This window comes from Serinus canaria, chromosome 2 (assembly GCF_022539315.1).
Source record: "Serinus canaria isolate serCan28SL12 chromosome 2, serCan2020, whole genome shotgun sequence".
In the NCBI taxonomy this organism is placed as follows: Eukaryota; Metazoa; Chordata; class Aves; order Passeriformes; family Fringillidae; genus Serinus; species Serinus canaria.
The window spans coordinates 119,119,920-119,138,391 of NC_066315.1; the positions used below are offsets into that span (position 1 = coordinate 119,119,920).

The following is an 18,472-nucleotide window of genomic DNA, read 5'->3' on the forward strand; positions in this document are numbered from 1 at the left end:
CATGAATAAAGTAAATAATTATAAAATTATGTTAAATTCTAATACAGCCATTTTTTTCCTTTCTCCTGAATTATTTTAATTCATATTTACCCATATTTCATGTTCTGCCATGGACTTTGGCTGATTTCTGAGGCATTTTTTCACACCCCTGCAACTGAAAGCCTCGAATTCTCACTTGCTTTATGGTCAAAAGAAATGAGCTATTAAACAATACTCAGAATCACAGGTTACTTGTTTTGGAACAGCAGCACTTAGAGAAGCAATACTCTGATTTACTGTTGTTCTGATTTCTTCCTTTTCTATGGGTTACCACATCATTTTGTAAACATAATTTGTCACCAACACCAGCCAGAGTTCTCTGTAGCTACTTTTTGCCTTTCTTTCAGATCAGTTATTCCTGCTGAGAGAATCTACTAAAGAAGAATTTTTCATACTGACACCAACTGTAGTCTTGCTGTGAATAACCACATTCCCATAAAAATCATTCCATTTATTGCAAAGTTGTTGGCAGACCATAGGAATAATAGTCAACTCAGGAAACCTTTTATCCTGAAATCACACAACTTAACCCTTTGCATGACCACATGCAGTTCATACATAAAACCTATATTACCACACTGCTATTTAATTTCATTGTAAAAGCTTTTCTGGTGTTAGCAAGGTTTTAAAATTACTTTTTTTTCACAGTACTTCATTTAGGTAAAATTTAAATAATAATTTTTTAAAAGACTAAATTTGAATTATTCAAGTAGTATATAGGTTTTTTTCTCAGTATACATAGTTGTATTAAAAATTAGATACTCTTTCCCAATACATGAAATATTACATACCATTTGAGTGTGGTTTTGATTATAAAGTAAAAAAACATCCATACAAAACTTTTTTGGTTTTTTCCACCCTCCTATGGTAAAGAAAGTTTTATGAATTTGCAATATAATTAAAAAATTAGAAATAAAACCTGCTTGCTTTATGATTTTTTTTTTGTGGAAGATACTTCTGCTAGTCATTATATTTGCTGTGTTAAATACCAAACTAATGGAGGTTAGATTCAGGAAAGAGACTTTACTTCTCTTAGTTAATCCTCTTGACAGTTTGGGAGTCAGAGGTTGTATTGCTTGCATTCAAATTTCTGTCTGAATTTATTAAACTGATGGAACCAAAGAAAAAAATGTGGTGTATGTTTTCACTGTCTATCTTGTTCTGCTTGTAAATCCTTGTTTGTAGGTAACCACAGCTTGATTTATGGTTTATTCATTTGACCAAGGCAATAACGGGAGTTTTGGACTTGTGAACACACCTTTGGGAAAAATATATGCATTTTGTTCCAAAAAATGAATTTAAATATTTGTATTTTTAAACTTTTCAAAGTCAAATAAAATTCCTAGAAACTGTCTCTCTCTTGTTCTTACTGCTGCTACAACTGTCTCTCCCCCTTGCCCAACAGTGCTAGGGAAGCAGTGATTCCCCCGAGTATCCATACTTCACATTCACAGTGTGAATTATACAAATATGCAGAAGAAAAAGATGAGATCTTTCCACTGAGTGAAGGGATTTTCTACAGTTCAGAAAGTATCATTTGCTCAGATAAAGCTGATCTTTCTCGTGGCAGCGTTTCAGCTGAGCCAGTACTCAGCAGTCTGCTCCTGCTGTCAGTGAACGCGCGAGAGCTCTCATCTCCTGCCTGCACAGTGCCACAGCAAACCTTCACATAACGCCTGGGCTACCTTGTTCTGACTGGACAAAGATCTTGGAAAACCCCAAAAAATAAAATCAATGCTCCATTCCTTCAATACTTCATTGTTTCTTTTGTTAAACTTTTTGTCTACAATTTTTTAAAGTCCTCTTTAAAGCCTCATGCTTTAACCACACACTTTAGGGTAGTTTTAGACTACTATAGGATCACCCAGCCTCTTGAATGTATCTAAAGAAAAATTTTATAAATGCAATTAACAACAGCCAAATCTGACTTTAAACCACAGAAAAATAGAAGTGATACTGCAATGAGTAAAGGAAATAATTCTCTCCCCCTTTCTTTACAGTTTCATTAGACCATTGAACTGGATGAAATTCAGATAGAGGCCTTATTGTAACCACACTGAAACAGTAGAAATCTCCTGAGACACTGAAACTCAAACATTTTGGGAACCAACTTCAAGCACTCTTTTCGTGCTTTTAAAAGAAAATGAATGAAAGAAACTTCTTAATTTTTTTCCCAGTGGAAACATTTTAATATAATTGCTACCAAAAACCCAAAACAAACAAACAAACAAACAAAACAACCTAAAACCCCTGCACAGATCTGTTTAAATTCATATGTATGCATATTTTCTTAACATTTTAACTTCAGTCATAGCACTCACACATAACCACACCAGCACAAAGGGCTTTCATGATATCAAACAACTTGTAAACAACTTTGTAAATCCATGCCAAATTTAAACCTAGGCTGACAAGATTGATAGAAACCACCTACCATGCATATTGCTAAGATGCTTAAGATGTGGTTTCAAATCTTTGTACTTATGTGAGGATTGGCTAATGTACTCTTACCCTGCACAATAGCTTGTAAGGATGACACTTAGTTTCACCTAGCTTTCCTAAAATAATTACTTTGCGCAATTTTCAGAGACTATTCCACTCAAAAAATCAACCTGAATAATTCAAATATGAGATTTTAAAATGGTTCCTATATCAATCAGGAAATTTTTTTTTTCTAAAGGTTGACTATTATGCTCTCTTCAGTTTGCCTTCTGGGTTTTTGTATTGGAAGAGTCCAATGAGAAAAAAATAGTTTTCCACAAAGTAGTGGAATCAGCACAAAATAACTGCATTACGTGAATAGAAAGGGCAGGCTGGGAAAGATATTTGAGTGTAAATTAATGTTGATCTTAGCTGGAATAACTCACACTCTTTAGCACTTGCAGCTGCACCAGGGACTTCACTGGCTACATGAGATTTTACACATCTGTCAGCTTAATCAGAGACCAAAACACCAAATCTACTGTTCAGGAATGTTATTTTAATTTATAAAACTTTTTTGATTGCAAAATAATAATGGAATACTTAGTGCTATGAGTAAGTCTTGATGCCTATAAAAGTAGATAGAATTTTGTTCAGTGTTATCACATTTATACTATTTAAATAAAATGTTAAAAAAAAGCTGTTCACATCAGTTCCATGAAATATTAAAAGCCAAAATGAAGCCTCTCTACACAAGAATAAAAGGAAAATAATACCATAATTAGTACATTAACTGCTTTTACTGTTAGCATCAACAATTTATTAATTTATTTGACATTACTGCTCTATTGTTTCAGATAATTCAATTAATAAAATGAACTTATTCAAATCTGAAGTGACAATTCTGGCACTAAGGGGCCTTCAGGATGAACCACATTATTACCTAGTTTTGGATCTAATATGATGAACCATCAAGCAGTGTATCGTATTAGTGCTTAGGGAATGATTTGCATTGTAGAAAAGCTCTGTGGCACACATCAGCAACTTTGCAACCTCTCAGAAATAAAAATTCATTAAGGGCATTTTTATGTGTCAGCAACATAACATAAGACAGTGTTTTGAAGTCTGCTAATGGTTGCAAAGTTCTCAATCTGTTACATTTCTTGTGGTCAGTTTTGCATCTCCTCTTTTCCATCAAGTGTTAGGCTTTTTCAAACAACTTTATTGTTTCATTACTGGCTGTAAGAGAGTTTTCTAAATGATGTCTCATGTCCTTCATTACGTAGCAATCTCCACACGCCTTTCAGAGCCTGCCTCTGCAGCCCAGCACTGGGCTTTCCTCTGCAACTGAAGCTGACATTTGTAGGGTGGATCTGGCATTCCAGTACCGGCTCTGTCTATACACAGCTTTCATACAGGTATTGCAATGGCTTCCAGGTGCCTTACCACTGTCCTTCAGCACACTATCTCCTGACCTAGCTGATCCTAAATCTGATATTTCAGACTCTGCAGAACATAGCTGTAATGGGGAGGTACAATTGCTACCGGGAAAGCATGCCAGCATTTGGTATTTTTTTCCTGGGAAAGGGACAAGAATGTTAGTTCTGCCACTGGAAGGAATACTTTTGAATACCTAATTGGGGAAAATATGTGGACAAAACATGTTTTGACATTTTGATAGAAGTTACTTTTAGTGTACCATCTTGGAGATGGGTCTCATACCATGAAACGTTACTGTGCTGCCTACTACAAACTTTTTTGAGCTAGCATGTATTCTACTGACAAGTAGGATGCCATCCAGAGGGACATTGACAGGTCTGAGGAGTGGGCTAGTATGAGCTTCATGACATGCAATAAAGTGCAAGGTGCTGCAGCTGGACTGGGACAATCACCCACATCAGTACAGGCTGGGTGGTGAATTGAGAGAGAGTAGCCCTGTTAAGACTTAGGGATTGAGTGGATAAAAACCCCTGGATGTAACCTGCACCTCAGAAAGCCAGCAGTACACAGTGTTACACCAAAAGAGGCCTGAAGAGCAGGTTGAGAGAGGTGATTTTCCCCTTCTCTGCCCTGGTGAGATCCCACATAGAGAACTGCTTCCAGCTCAGGGGGTCTCAGCACAGGAAAGAGAGGCAGGCTGTGAGTCAGCCTGAAAGAGCTGGGGTTGTTTAGCATGGAGAAAAGAAGGCTCTGGGATGACCCAACTGTGGCTTTTCAAAATATAAAGTGGATTTAGAAGAAAGATGGGGACAGACTTTTTACCATAGGACAAGGAATAAGGGGTAGGAAAGAGGACAGATTCAGATAGTTACATGGAAGAAATTCCTTCCTGTGAGAGTGGTGAGGCACTTGAACAAATTGCCCAGAGAAGTTGTGGATGTGGATTGCTGGAAGTTGGATGGGCGTTTGAGCAACCTGGTCTAGTAGAAGATGTCCCTGACCATGACAGTGGGGTTGGACTAGATGATTGTTAAAGGCTCCTTCCAAACTAAACCATTCTGTGACTCCTCTATACTGCACTGGGCAATTTGCATGTCCCTGTATTTCTTCACAAAGCATGCCTGCCTAGTCTTTAGCTGCTTTATACTACAGCAAAATCCAGGTATCCCAAACAGAAGCTCTGGTACCAGCTGACCACATGGAATTCTAACTAGCTGCTAGCTCCCAAGTACACACACCTGAAACACTGCCATGACTAGTGATGACTGATGCCCTTCTGCTCTAAATGTTGGGGTGTTTTTTAACCTGTGGCCTTAATCAGACCTTACCTGAAATGTATGAATAACTCAAACTGGAACAAGTACAACTTACAGAAATAATTAAAAACAAAACAAAACAAACAAAAAGAAACAAAAACCCCTCCAACAATAGAAAAGAAATTAAATACAACGGAAAACTGGAAAGCTTTCTTGGCTGACTATTTGCAATTTTTTGGTACTTTTTTTTCTTTTCCCTTGTTTGAATGCACATATTTCCTAATTGTGTCAATAGAGAGAGAAGTTGTGCCAGTATGTTCCTGAGGACTAATATGTTAAAGAGACCAACCTGAAGCTTTGTTAGAAAGCCAGCTACAATTGTACTCAATAACAACTGCTATAATCACCAGACTCAACTGCTGCTTTTCTCTCTTGAGTACTTTATGACAGAATTATGATTCTTGTATCTGTAAATATCATCTTTGTCATCACCATGATAAGAAGACTAAGGCACAGTGATGAGGAACTTCAAAGTATTGGCAACCACAAGCACAGACTTCGTGTCATGTCACCTACATAAATATGTTTGTAAAATATGCTCCAGACAAGTGATTAGAACCTACTGCCCACAAAGGCTCACCCTGTCAGTGTTCAGGGCTTGGGGTACAGCTTTAGACACAAAATGACCTTGATCTGACTTTTATTTTGTGGAGAAGTTGAGAAAGCTTATCTCTCTGGTAATGGTGTTTCACATTCCTCCTTCTGCACTTCCTTGGTCTGACTGCAGCTCCCCCAAGTCCTATCATTGATCGTGGATCTCTGTAAACCCAGGCAACGCCATACCTGTCATGGCTGTCCAAAGCTGGCTCCATGACATTTCTACAAGGTGTGGAAGAATAAATGATGGACTTCTACACTGCTAATAGTGGCCAACCTGCTCTCCCAAGTTGCTTTGGAGCTTGCTCAAAGTCTGCACTTAAGAGCTGGCTTGCATCCAAGCACTTCATTTGTTAGATTATTTGAATCTAGGACCAGATGTGCTAAAATGCTTTCAGAAAGAAGAGCATTTTGCCCTACAGTGGTCATGGTTCTTTGAGATGTGCAATAACCTGCATACAGTAAGCCTGCTGAACGCAGTAATGAATTCAATAATGTGAATTATCATAATGCCCAGGATCCTAAATCATCCTTTGGAGTGCTACTGTGCTAAAAGTTACCAGTCAGAGTCTGTGGCGTATTAAGACCCAGGTCTGAGGGGAAATGATTTCCCTTTCTCCTTCAGATTAAAGAAACAGAACATATGGCTGTATTGCTTCAAAGGCATTCCTACAGGGCACTGCGTGGTACACTGGGGACATAGCTGTGTGCACGGCCACTGAAGGACCTGTGAGGAAAGTCACTTAGTCTCCTGTGGTGTTACTGATACCTACAAAGGAGAAATTTTCAGGCTGATGAAAAGAGGATATATGTCCCTGTCATGAAAAAAGGTCTCCTTGAGTGCCAGAAGTGATTTATAGGGTACATTTGCTTCCAGCAGCAGGGAGGCAGCCAGGATTCACCTGTAAGAATGGAAGGCAAAGGCCAAAGAGAAACTAATGTTCAAGGAGCTTTGCTCCATGATCAGGCTTTATGGATGCTGTCCTGGGTATTAATTGTTCCCTTTCTTATCCCTGGGCTCTGACAATGATCTCCCATCTTGGAAATCCCTGTAGGGCCAGGTGTTAGTGCAGAGTGTATCCCCATCTGCTCTAGTGACACGGGAGTCTGCCTTGCAATGTGGGCCTTAGAGGTCCTTTATGGTCCTTTAGGGAACAGAAGGGCTCAGCATACTGCTGGGTGTCAGACATCTCCATCACATTTCAAGTAAAAAAGTTGTCCTTCACACTGCCTTGAGCTTGAAAAGGAATAGGAGGGAGAGTTGATAAAAACTCACAGTCAAATGGCTGGGTGCCACAAACAAGAGCAGAACTTCCACATAGTAAATTATACAAGAAACAATCCACCTAAAGCAGTTTTCATTTAAAAAATCTGATTGTTAATCTCTCCCTATCAACTTCTAGATCTGAGTAAATTCAAGCTAGCAGTTACAGACTTGTAGGAGTCCTGGAAGTATTTATTGCCCTGTGGGTGGAGGAAGGAGGTTTACAAAGCAAACACAGGGAATGACAGTGCAAGGACATAAATGCTGTTTATTCTCTGCTTTAAACTGTGAGAATATGCATCTGTGGAAGACAGCATCTCAATGCTTCATTAAAGCTGGAAATGCTCCCATATGTGTAAAATGCAGGATTTGTAAAATGTCTCTGTATTACTCTAACTTTATTTAGTGGAGTGAGCAGGCAGAGAAATGGGCTGCTCTTGTCCTGCTCCTGGGTGCCTGAGGACTGGCTAACCTTGGAGGTGGCAGGTGGGCAGGACAGAGGAGTGAAGGTGCTGCCTGGTAGCCAGGCTGGGATGGGAGCACCTCGGCCACTGCCTGCCCTGGGCTGATGGTCCAGCCAGCTGTGGTTAATGACGGAGGTGCATCTCCTCGAAATCATGTGCAGCTCCAACACAGGCAGCTTTCCAGAGGGGTCCATGCACAGTAATGTGCTAATGAGGTGCCTTAAAAGTTCATGAAAGTGAAGTAACACCCCATTCTTGATGTCATAGCAGTTATGCAGCTCTTTTTGACATACAGAAGAGATTGTGCTCTGAATTTTTATCACAAACATATTAGATGTGGAACACCAAGTGGATTTTAAGTAACAATCTCAGAAGAAATTAATCAAGGTCATCATCCTTAAATTTTTAGAATATAACTGACCATTCTAATTTTTTTTTCCCAAAAAAACAAAGTTACTGCTTGACAGTAGTACCTTATATTTCTCTTAGTGATAAAAGATCAGGGAATGCCATATCAACTAATGTAGCCTGAAAACTCATACCACACTGCCATTCATTATGAACTACTCCCATACACATATCATCATTTTGCATAGACTCCACAAACAGAAGTGAATTGTGAACCCATGGGTGTGCATTATATATCCTTCACAAATGGCAGAAAAATTAATGCTAATCATGACCACGCATCTATATATTTGTCAAAGGTGGGAAAAATTGATTTTTTATAATATCATTAGATTCTTATTTTGAACCTTCCCATGAAAGCCTACACCAAAAAAAGTGAAATGAACAAACAGAAATTAAAGTCCTAAAAGAAAAAAAAATGAAATAAAACTACAAATTAATTTGCTTTTGATTTTTTAATTACTTCAATAGAATTCAACAAAACAAAACAAAAAGTATTCTAAATTTTAGGTAAGATTAGACAAGAAAAGACTTAATAAGTGATATATTCAACTTCAGTATACACCTCTAAAGGAATAGATCTAATGAGATGGTGTCATTTTAGAACAAAGTTTACAAAGAACTGAATAAACTTTTTCAAATAAAATGGTCCTAACAATTCACAGCCACCAATACCTAGTAATAACTTTAACATTCCTCGTTGCACCTGATACCTAACATATCATATGCACCTGATATCCCAAAAAAAAGAATAAACATTTAAAAGTATCAGTATAAAAGAATCTTTAAAGATGCAGATAGAATCACAAAATGGTTTTGGTTGGAAGGGACCTTAAAGATCATTCAGTTCCAAGCCCCCTGACATGGGCAGAGACACCTTCCACTAGATCAGATTGCTCAAAGCTGCATCCAACCTGGCCTTGCACCCTTCCACGGATGGAGCAACCACAGCTTCCCTGGGCAATCTATTCCAGCATCTCACCAACCTCACACTAAAGAATTTCTACCTAATACCTAATCCAAACCTACCCTCTTTCAGTTTAAAGCCATCCACCCTTGTCCTGTCACTACATGACACCTTGTAAAAATCCCTCTCTGCCTCTCCCCTCTATGGAAGGCCACAATAAGGTTTTCATGGAACCTTCTCTTCTCCAGGCTGAATAACTCCAACTCTCTCAGCCTTTCTTCATATGAGAGATACTCCAATCCTCCCATCACCTCTGTGGCCCCCTCTGGACTCACTCTACACCCTTCTTTAGCTGGGGCTCCAGAGCTGGACACAGTACTCCAGCTGGGATCTCAGGAGAGCAGAGCAGAGGGGAACAATCACCTCCTCAACCTGCTGGTCATGCTTTTGATACAGCCCAGGACACAAATGGCTTTCTGGGCTGCAAACACACATTGCCAGGTCATGTTTAGCTCCTTGTCAATGAACACCTCCAAGTCCTTCCACCCAGGACTGCTCTCAATCCAGTCTCCTCCAGATTTACCCAATATAGAATGCACCCAGATTTACCTGGATTCACCCCAGATGCAGATGGCTGAAGAGGCCAAAGTCCTTCCTCCAAAGTGCAGGATTGTGAGCTTCTGTGCACCCTCCTTGCTGCCCCAAGTCTCTTAAAATCCACCATTTCATGGTCATTGCAGTCAATCTTTGAGCTTCACATTCCCCACCAGTTCTTCCTTGTTGGTGAGAACAAGGTCCAGCATAGTGCCTCTCCTTGTTTTCTCCATCACTTGCAGAAGGAAGTCATCACCAACACATTATAGAACCTCCTGGATTGCTTATGGCCCACTGTATTGTACCTCCAAGAGATATTTGGGCGGCTGAAGCTCACCATGAGGACCACAAATTGCAAATGTGAGGCTGTTCCTGTCTATACAGAGCCTCACCAACTCAATCTTCCTGGTTAGGAGGTCTGTAGCAGACCCCCACTTAATGTCACCTGTTCCCTGCTCTCCCTGTATTCCTGACTCATAAGCTCCCAGTCAGCTCCTTACCTATCTCCAGGCAGTGCTGCATGCTCTCCAGCATTGACATCCACTGACACAGAGGGTTACAGGCTGTCCTTATCTCCCCTGCCTGTCCTTCCTTAACATCTTGTCTATTTTCATTCCAACACTCCAGTCACAAGAGTCATCCCACCAGTCTCTGTGATGCCAATAAGATCATAGACCTGCAGGCATGCACATGCCTCTATCTCACCTTGTTTACTCCCCAGGTTGTGTGTGTTTGCATAGAAGCATTCAAGATGGGCCTCTGATGAAGCCAACTTACTGGCTGGAGTGGCTGGAATTCCTTTGTGCTGTTCTTCAGTTGCTATTTTGCTGAACTGTGATCCCACTCCAGACTGTGGGAACCTATGGGTGCCACAGGTATCAGATGGGTAAGAGTGGGATGGATTGAGGTTTCTCTCCTCCTGCAGTCCTCCAATTTAAGCTCTTCCTCAAGCCTATGACTGAAGATGCTCTTCTTCTCTGACAGATTTGTCCATTTGCCAGATTTGACTCGCCCTTTCAAATTCCTTTTTTATGTCTGGGACAACTGATGAAAAAAACTACTTAAACTCCGGAATCCCTTAGGGTTTCTGCCCTGGGAGAAGCCTCTATTCACTTTCTGCAGTCTGAGCTCTGAGCTGCAATCTTGTCCTTCAGCAGCCCTGTCCACATGGAGGCATTGGCCACTGTCAGGACAGATCCCCCATGAGAGCTGCAGCCTTTGCCCTCAGATGAGAGCCCACCATTCTGACCTGGGAGTCAGGTGGGATGAGTGCCCCTGCCTTTTGCAGATGGCTACAGAAAGGTGCTTGGTTGCTGGCAGACTTCACGTGTCTGCACTTGACTGGTGGATGTCCCCACTCTGAGTTGTCACCTTCCCTGCACACCCTGCTGAGCAAACAGCCACACCAGGACCTGTCTGCCTGCCCTGGCCACGTGCTCCTGGCCACAGTGCTCACTAGGGCTGCCTGCTTTGGGAAGAGGGATTAGCCACCACTACTCCTGGCCTCGCACATGCCAGGAGAGTAAGCCACTCTCATGAGAGCAGCCAGCTCCTGGTGGGTCTCTGTGCTCCCCTGGGGCTTCCCTGGCTGAGGAACCCCCTGTGAGCCACGCTGCCCTGCTCTGCTCTACTGTAGAACACACCTGCACCAGAGCTGATCACCTCAGTGGATGTCACGTCTCAGTCCTATCATCAAGTTGCTCGTTTCCCTAAAACACCGGAGCATACCTCCTAAAATAAATAATATGTATAATTGCTCCATATAGACCTTTAAAATCTTATACCTTCTTAGCCCTATCACAACATAATCAGCATGCAAAATCAAACATTTTTTTCTGATGAGATAACTGGTTCTCTTGAGGGCACTACGTCAATGTAGTTATTCCCTCTTGCACACAATTAAAATTCAACTATAAAACAGAGAATATGAGACTTTTAAATAAAATCTTCAATACTGAAAACCAAACCCTCTTGTTCAGAAGCCCAAATACAGATTTTGGAATGTAAATTTTTAGAACAATGCAGTATCTTCTACTGCTTAGCCTAGTACACTTCTATCATTTCATTATGAAATTACTGCTAATGCATGAAAATACTGTTTATTATGGTACTTAAATCAAATTATGCATAAGTAAGCATTAATATTTTTCTTTTCAGTATGTTAAAAATCTTGTCATACCCTTTTAACATGCTGTTTAAGGAATATTCCTAAAGATCAGAAATTATTTGCTATTACATCACTTTGGAATTAATTGCTCCAAATAAATCTGTGCAAAGTGAAGGAAATAAGGAATTTATTTTATTTTTTTTCAAAGCAATAAAATAAGAACTAGTACAAGGGTGCAAATCTAACTGTAGTTCACCCATCCAGAAAGAGAATACTGACTTCAGAATGAGATAGAGAGATCTGACTGAATTTTTTCAATGAGTTTGAAATTTTCAATTACAAATATTACTATTATTATCATTACTATTATTATTACATAAAGAACAACATTCATAAAAATAGATTATCCATTTACCTGGCTGTGCCCCCTACTAAATTCAACTGATACACATTGGCATTGGTTCACTTTATACAGACTAAAAATTGACTGACAAAGTTTAGAATTTAACTTAATAACATTACTAGATCTCCAGGCTGTGCTTTGAAAAGCCACTTAAATTAAACTGTGCTTCAGTGATCACTGCTGCAATTCTGCCCTTTGCATTCAAAATGTTCGATCAGACTTCAGCATTTTATAAGACGAAAAAGTATTTTCAGTTGGATAATAAGAGAGCTATTCTGATTATAGAGTTTTCTGGAATGTGTTGGATGAAAGAAGATTTTTTTTTTATTTAAAAACATTAACTTGTGGTATTTGGAAAAATGTACATCATAGGCCAAAGCTATGACAGATGATTGCCTGCCTTTAAAAGCTGCCTCTCTATGTGCCAAGAAGGGCTCCCTCTGAGCCTGGGTGAGACAGAGGGCATCAGCTTTCAGGTTCCCACTTTGAATTAAGCTCAGGCTCAAAGACACACATCTACTTTTTGGGTAAGATATGTTCCAAATCCAGTTTTGCTGTTCTTCATACTACTTCTGGGCAAGGATACCCAAGCTCTGCAGCTCACAGGCAAAGGTGCCTACAAATGTTTTCAATCCCAACAGCCCAGATGTTTGTGCTGATGAACTGGAAAGATTAGACCCGAGCTAGATCTTTCAGACGCAGTTCTTCATCAGTGAGAATGGATGCTTTAAGTCTGAGGCATATCCAAACCAAATTGTCCACAGTTTTGCTGAAAGCCTGACAGGCTGTGAGCAGCCTGAACTTCCAAACCACCATGCAAGGACTTTTGAGTTTCTGAGTTGGATGTGAGGAATCTGCCCTGAGGTCACAGCCCTTGGGAAACTGGCAGGCCCTGCTAGATAATGGTGATGCTCACAAGAATGACAAACTGTGGCTCCAGGAGGACATGCTCCTTCAAGAACACCACATTTCTGTGACATATTCAAAAAACTGTGTCACTGCTGGTGAACTGAAACCTCCAGTCTGTGAGGGCTAGTCCTTACACGCTGCTTCCCACAAAGTACAGGCTCCCTTACACCCTTTCACTGTGTGCTCTGAAGGCTTGTCTATGCACACTGAACGTGCTCTTCACCCCTTGGACAGGGCATGATCCCTCAGACTGGAGCTTGTGCTCCCCAGCCATAAGGGTTAGGGCTGGTGTACAAGGACATGCACACAGCTGCTCACTCCTGGGTGCCTCTGTGTATGAGGAAGGCAGGCCAGGGCACAGACACCAACTATTACACTTCAGTTTGGACACAACATAAACTGGCTCGTTATGATGGAAAGGCAAAAAATCAGACTTAGCAGTGAGCTCCTCTGCCTCCATGAACCAGCAGCTGTTTTCTCATACACAGCTTCAAAGCTCTTGAGTGAATGAACTACTGTGCTGTATTGTTAAGGCTGCAACATGTCTATTAGCAGAAGATAATCTACCAGCCCTAAGATGTGATTGATTAACTTCCCTTAAAGTCAGTGAGGTTGACAATCCTGTATGAAGTAGTAACATATCTGGCTCTGCATAGCAAATGAAAACATACTGAACTTTATTAAATATACTTAAATACAGAAAGATTTTCATTCTGCTCTGGTTAAAATGAAATATAATCAGAAACAGAGCTGGAAAATAACTAGCATTGTTATATTTTTAGATAAATCTGAAAAATAAGTCTTATACATGCAATTTATTGGTGTTTCTTCTATCCAAAACAATCATATCTTTAAATACAGCTACCTTAATGGAAGAAAATGCTACTTTAAAATGTAAAGAAACCAGCTATTTTACTCTGAGTATAAAAATAAACACTCTAAGGAATGGAAGAAAAAAAAGCATGTTCAATAATTTCATTACGTTCTAAGATGCCAAATCATCTGAGAGTGGTTTCTTTTTAGATGAAAAGAAATCAAAATATAGGACAGATGTTGGACAAACCACATTTGAGGTCTATCACACACTGGCATTTTTCAAATTATTTTGGCTCATCTATTGAATAAGGTGTATTTTGCTTGATTTTGAAAAGGGAAACATCAGGAAATATTTAAAGGCCAATTGCTGCCAATTAACTTTGATCAGCAAAAGTTGCATTTGAATCTTTTAGATTCTTTTGCTGTCTGGAATAACACACTATTCTAAAATCTAGCAAAACAACAACTTGATGATTAATGTGTGTTGGCAGCCCCACCACAAGCTTGCTTAACAGCTGGATTTTAAATAAACAGCTGTCTTCACTATGATGGGAAAGAAATCTGACTGTTTTCATGTTTTTGCGTTATTAAAATGTGATCAGAAATTGCTTTTTTCCCTTTTAAGATGAAACAGCCAGGCATTACAGTGACAGTCTCTTTCAGCAGTTTGGACAGCTTTGGAAGGATCTCCCAAGCATTGCCAAACCATAGGCTGTGTAGGCTAAAAAAGTCCTTGGCAAGGCAGCAGCTCCTCGCTGCAGGCAGAGGCACCCTGGCACAGAACACCCCGTGCCTGCTGCAGGCACAGCAGCCCCAGGAACAGCCCACAGACAGCCCATCCAACATTTATGATGTCCCTTGGGGCTAAGGTAACACTTGGCCACCGTGGGATGTGAGCAAGAAATCTGCACCCAGCCATCCACTGTTTATAGAAGCTGGAGTTTAATATTTAATGGCCTGTTCAGACTGTTGAATTGTCTATGTTTACAGGCTCCTTTGGTGTATCCACTTCTGAAACTTGTCTACTGCCATCATAACTGCTAAAACATGTGAGGACAAAACTCTGCCATTTAAACTGTAGCAACCTTTGAAGGCCAGTTCAGACATTTAGTGTAGATATTATGATATATCCTAATGACTAAATGATATAGCTATTTTCTAAGCATTTCTGTATTGAAACTCTGAAAATAATTGTCAAAGCATCTAACAACACAGAAAACCAGACAAATATTAAATATTAGATCATCTCTGTGTATTTTAAAAGAATGAACACTTACTTCTAAATCGTTAAAGAACAGATGTGTGTCCGCCAAATTGAAAATCATCTCTTCCATTCGGAGTCCAAGGGACACAGAAGTGGGAGGGTCCTTAAAGAAGAAATCAAGCAAGTGCACCATCAATACTGTGCTTAACACACATACCCAAATACAAAGTGGAGGAACAGCTCTTCATAACATTCTACTTGTATCAAATGCAACATCTGCTTTGTCAGTGTCAATTCAGTAACTGTCTTACCCTGTACCACAACACTTCCCAGTAACACTCAAAAATATGACCTAAACTCAACTGACTCCTTGATTTTGCAGTGGGACTTCTGTGTTCCCCCTCATGTATCCCTGGCACTGGCTGTTTGCTCTCTGTGCAGAAAGGGCAAATCCATTTCACATAAAACTTCTCCAGATTCTACAACTGTTCACAAGTTTTATGATCAAGCAGGGGTATGATAATTCTATTGTTACTCAAAATAAACTGGTCACAAATGACAGGATTCAGTCCTGGGAATACCTACTGACTTTAAAGCAAAGAACTATTGATGTTTTATTTGCAAATGGTAATTATATTTAAAACCACTCCTTGATTGTCAAAAAAGCTTTAATTATGTTTCCAGTTTGGCCCACCCATGCAGAGTGAACAAAACTATTGTTTGTTATTAATACATAACACACTTTAACTTCTCTACAGAAATTACCGTAACAACTTACTCCTTACTGAGCTAATAAACTCAAAAAGCATGTTCAGCATTGTGGTTACCAAATGCATTACAGATGTTTGTCTTGTTTTGATTTTTTTGGTGTTTTATATATTTTCAATCTGAAAAATCGAAAAGAGAGCCTAATATATACATTTGATATAGAGTTTCTCATTTATAATGCCAAGTCTATCCAAGAGCACAGGAGCATGAGTTTGAAAGAGCATGTTATATTATCCCATAACAGCCTCTATTAATAATGTTAGTTTGGTAGGAATTATATTTTAAATAGAACTGAAGAAGTGGCAACCCATATTTTAGTTAAAATAAGCTAGTATTCTAAACTTGATGACAAGTCACAGTTAAAAAGCAAAAGATGCAGTCCTTAGTTTCTTTTTCCGCCTCTAAATCAAATTAATAGATGCTTCAACATGATCTCTGAACTTTCAAACATTTTTCTGTAACTACTGGTTAAAAAGGCAAAATGCGTCAGTAGTGGAGGGCTGGAAAAGAATGGTGATTTGGCAGCCTGTTTGCCTTCTGGAAATGCCAAAACCCAAAAACTGCTAGCCAGAAAAAGAATTTTTGAAATTTCAAAGCAAAGCTACACTGAGCAGAAAAAACATCTATTCTTGAACTCACATCCATTAAGAGTAAGTTTTTTAAAATAAAATAAAATAGCCCTTAGAAATGGGGGAAAAAATTGCATCATGCTATTTTGATGAACTTTGCCCTTAAAAAGAAGTCTTTTATTTAAACTGGTACAGCCAAAAAAAAAAAAAAAAAAAAAAAAAAGGAATATTTGGCTTCTTAGTTCAAATGGAAACACTTTGAAATATGAAAAGTATTCTGTCTCTCTGTTTTAATATTGCTCCATTTGTAGACCTGTGCTTTCATCTGCTTTACTTCTGTAGCCATGTGAGGTGGAAAGCAGGTAGTATTTTCTCTCTAGCTAGGTCTGAGGCTTTTTTCCCTTTGACATTTCTGCTCATCTTTGTGCCCAGTTAGCACCTCATCATCCTACACAGTTCATCGGGCTTATTCTTTTTTTTTAAACAGACAAAGGTTTTTGTTGTGCCTGAGCAGTAACAGAAGACACCTCACAGGAGCCTCTGCTGTAGTTCTTAAAGGAATTAGATGGGCTAAAGGTCTAAGATGCAAATGAAGATCACTAGCTGATCTTGAGTATCAACTACTAATGCAACAAGGTAGAAATAATTCCATTCTGATATCCATCCCTAAATAGGAACATCATTTTTAAAAGCAGAATAAATGGGCAACAGAGCATGATATTGATTGTGAACCCAATTGACTAATTTTAAACTAATGGCTGCAAATATATATCTTACATTTCAGTGTACACAACTTGCTTTTTTTATTATTGAACATTTTTATCACATTTCTGAGTCTGTAAAAAGGGCTTTTTGTAAAGCTTTCTACCCATTTTACTCCAAGGTATTTTTACATGGCAGAAATAAAACAGAATGGTTTTCTCCAAGAAATACTAAAATAATGTCATTTATTGGTTAAATTAAATAGGCAGAAAAAAATATAAGAAACTCGTTGGCACCTACTGAAAGTGTCAGATTAAATAACACAAACTAAATGGATTGCTTTTCAAAGAAAGCTTAACTCCTAGTTTAAACACAATCTTTTTATATAGGAAGTTCTACTTAACACAAAAACTATGTTGAACTGTGGCTCTTGGTAGTTACATATTTAGCAGAAGCAAAAACATCTGCATTAGCATTTTAAATATCTGTGTAGTCACAAACTTGCAACTGCTCTAATGAAAAGCACAAGAACCTTGGTTTAAAGCATCATAGTATATCAAACTCTGCCATCAGACATTAGAGTGGGGGCTGTAAACTTTAAAAAAAGACAAGGCTAGAACAAGGTTTTAAAAAAATAATCCCATACCCAACCTTCTTTTGCAATTTTAAGCCACTAATTGCTAACTAATTATTGTGAGGTGTCACACAATGAGTAGGAAAGCCAACAATCTCTTCTTGTTGCCTGGGATTTGCAGGTTCACTCAGTGTCTTTTCAGGTATGGTCAAAATCAGGTACAAATCTCTAAGGGAGGTACAGTTCAACTAAAGAAAAGAAATACCAATGTCAAACTGCTTAAGTAGGCCTTTTGTTTTGAATACTGGCATTGGAGCCAAAACATTGCCTGTATGTCATTTCTAAATTCTACCTACTTGATTTCTTTGTTTTGTGGAGAAACAAGAAGCTGAAAAACAGGAAAGTTCACTTTGGGTACCAGGCTTATTTTCCACTTAAGCCTACAGGTCACAAATGAAGGGTTAAGTGAAACCAGGCTTTGTTTTTCTCTATCTCTAAAGTATATTAAACCACAATAAAATAGCTTATCAATTAAAGGAAAATTCCTTTAAAACCTGCTTTCACTGGGGATGGAAATGTATGTAAAGAGCATAGTATTCTGTGCCAATGCTGGGATGTATTTTCACCTGCTCCAAGATCTTAAAGGGATAAAACTTTTTCCAAATGCCAAAATGGAATCAGCCCTGATGTCAATTAAACTAACTGGTAGCTTTATATTTGATCAATACATCTCTCTCTGTACATAGTTAAAAACATCCAAAAGCAACAGGAAATGTTTTGGTTTTTGTCTGGAAAGACATATTCTTAGAGTTTCATACATTTCCACTAAATTCACTAAATTCAAATAATCCTTAAATAAAAATGTAGTGCTTTATGGAGTGATTTTTGCCATGACTGCATAAACTGAAAAATAAAGTTGTTGTTATGTTACAACAAAACTGAAGGAAAAAAGCAGGAGGAAAATAGAGCA

At 38.9% G+C, this 18,472-nt stretch overlaps 1 protein-coding gene across 1 annotated transcript in view; it reads right to left on the reverse strand.

The window, feature by feature from the left end:
* Positions 1–18,472, reverse strand: part of EYA1 (EYA transcriptional coactivator and phosphatase 1) — a 145,310-nt gene that overhangs the window by 23,143 nt on the left and 103,695 nt on the right. Inside the window, exon 12 of the mRNA XM_050970882.1 lies at positions 14,963–15,052. Coding sequence (XP_050826839.1) covers positions 14,963–15,052 — 90 coding nt within the window. The remainder of the gene's footprint in view (positions 1–14,962; positions 15,053–18,472) is intronic.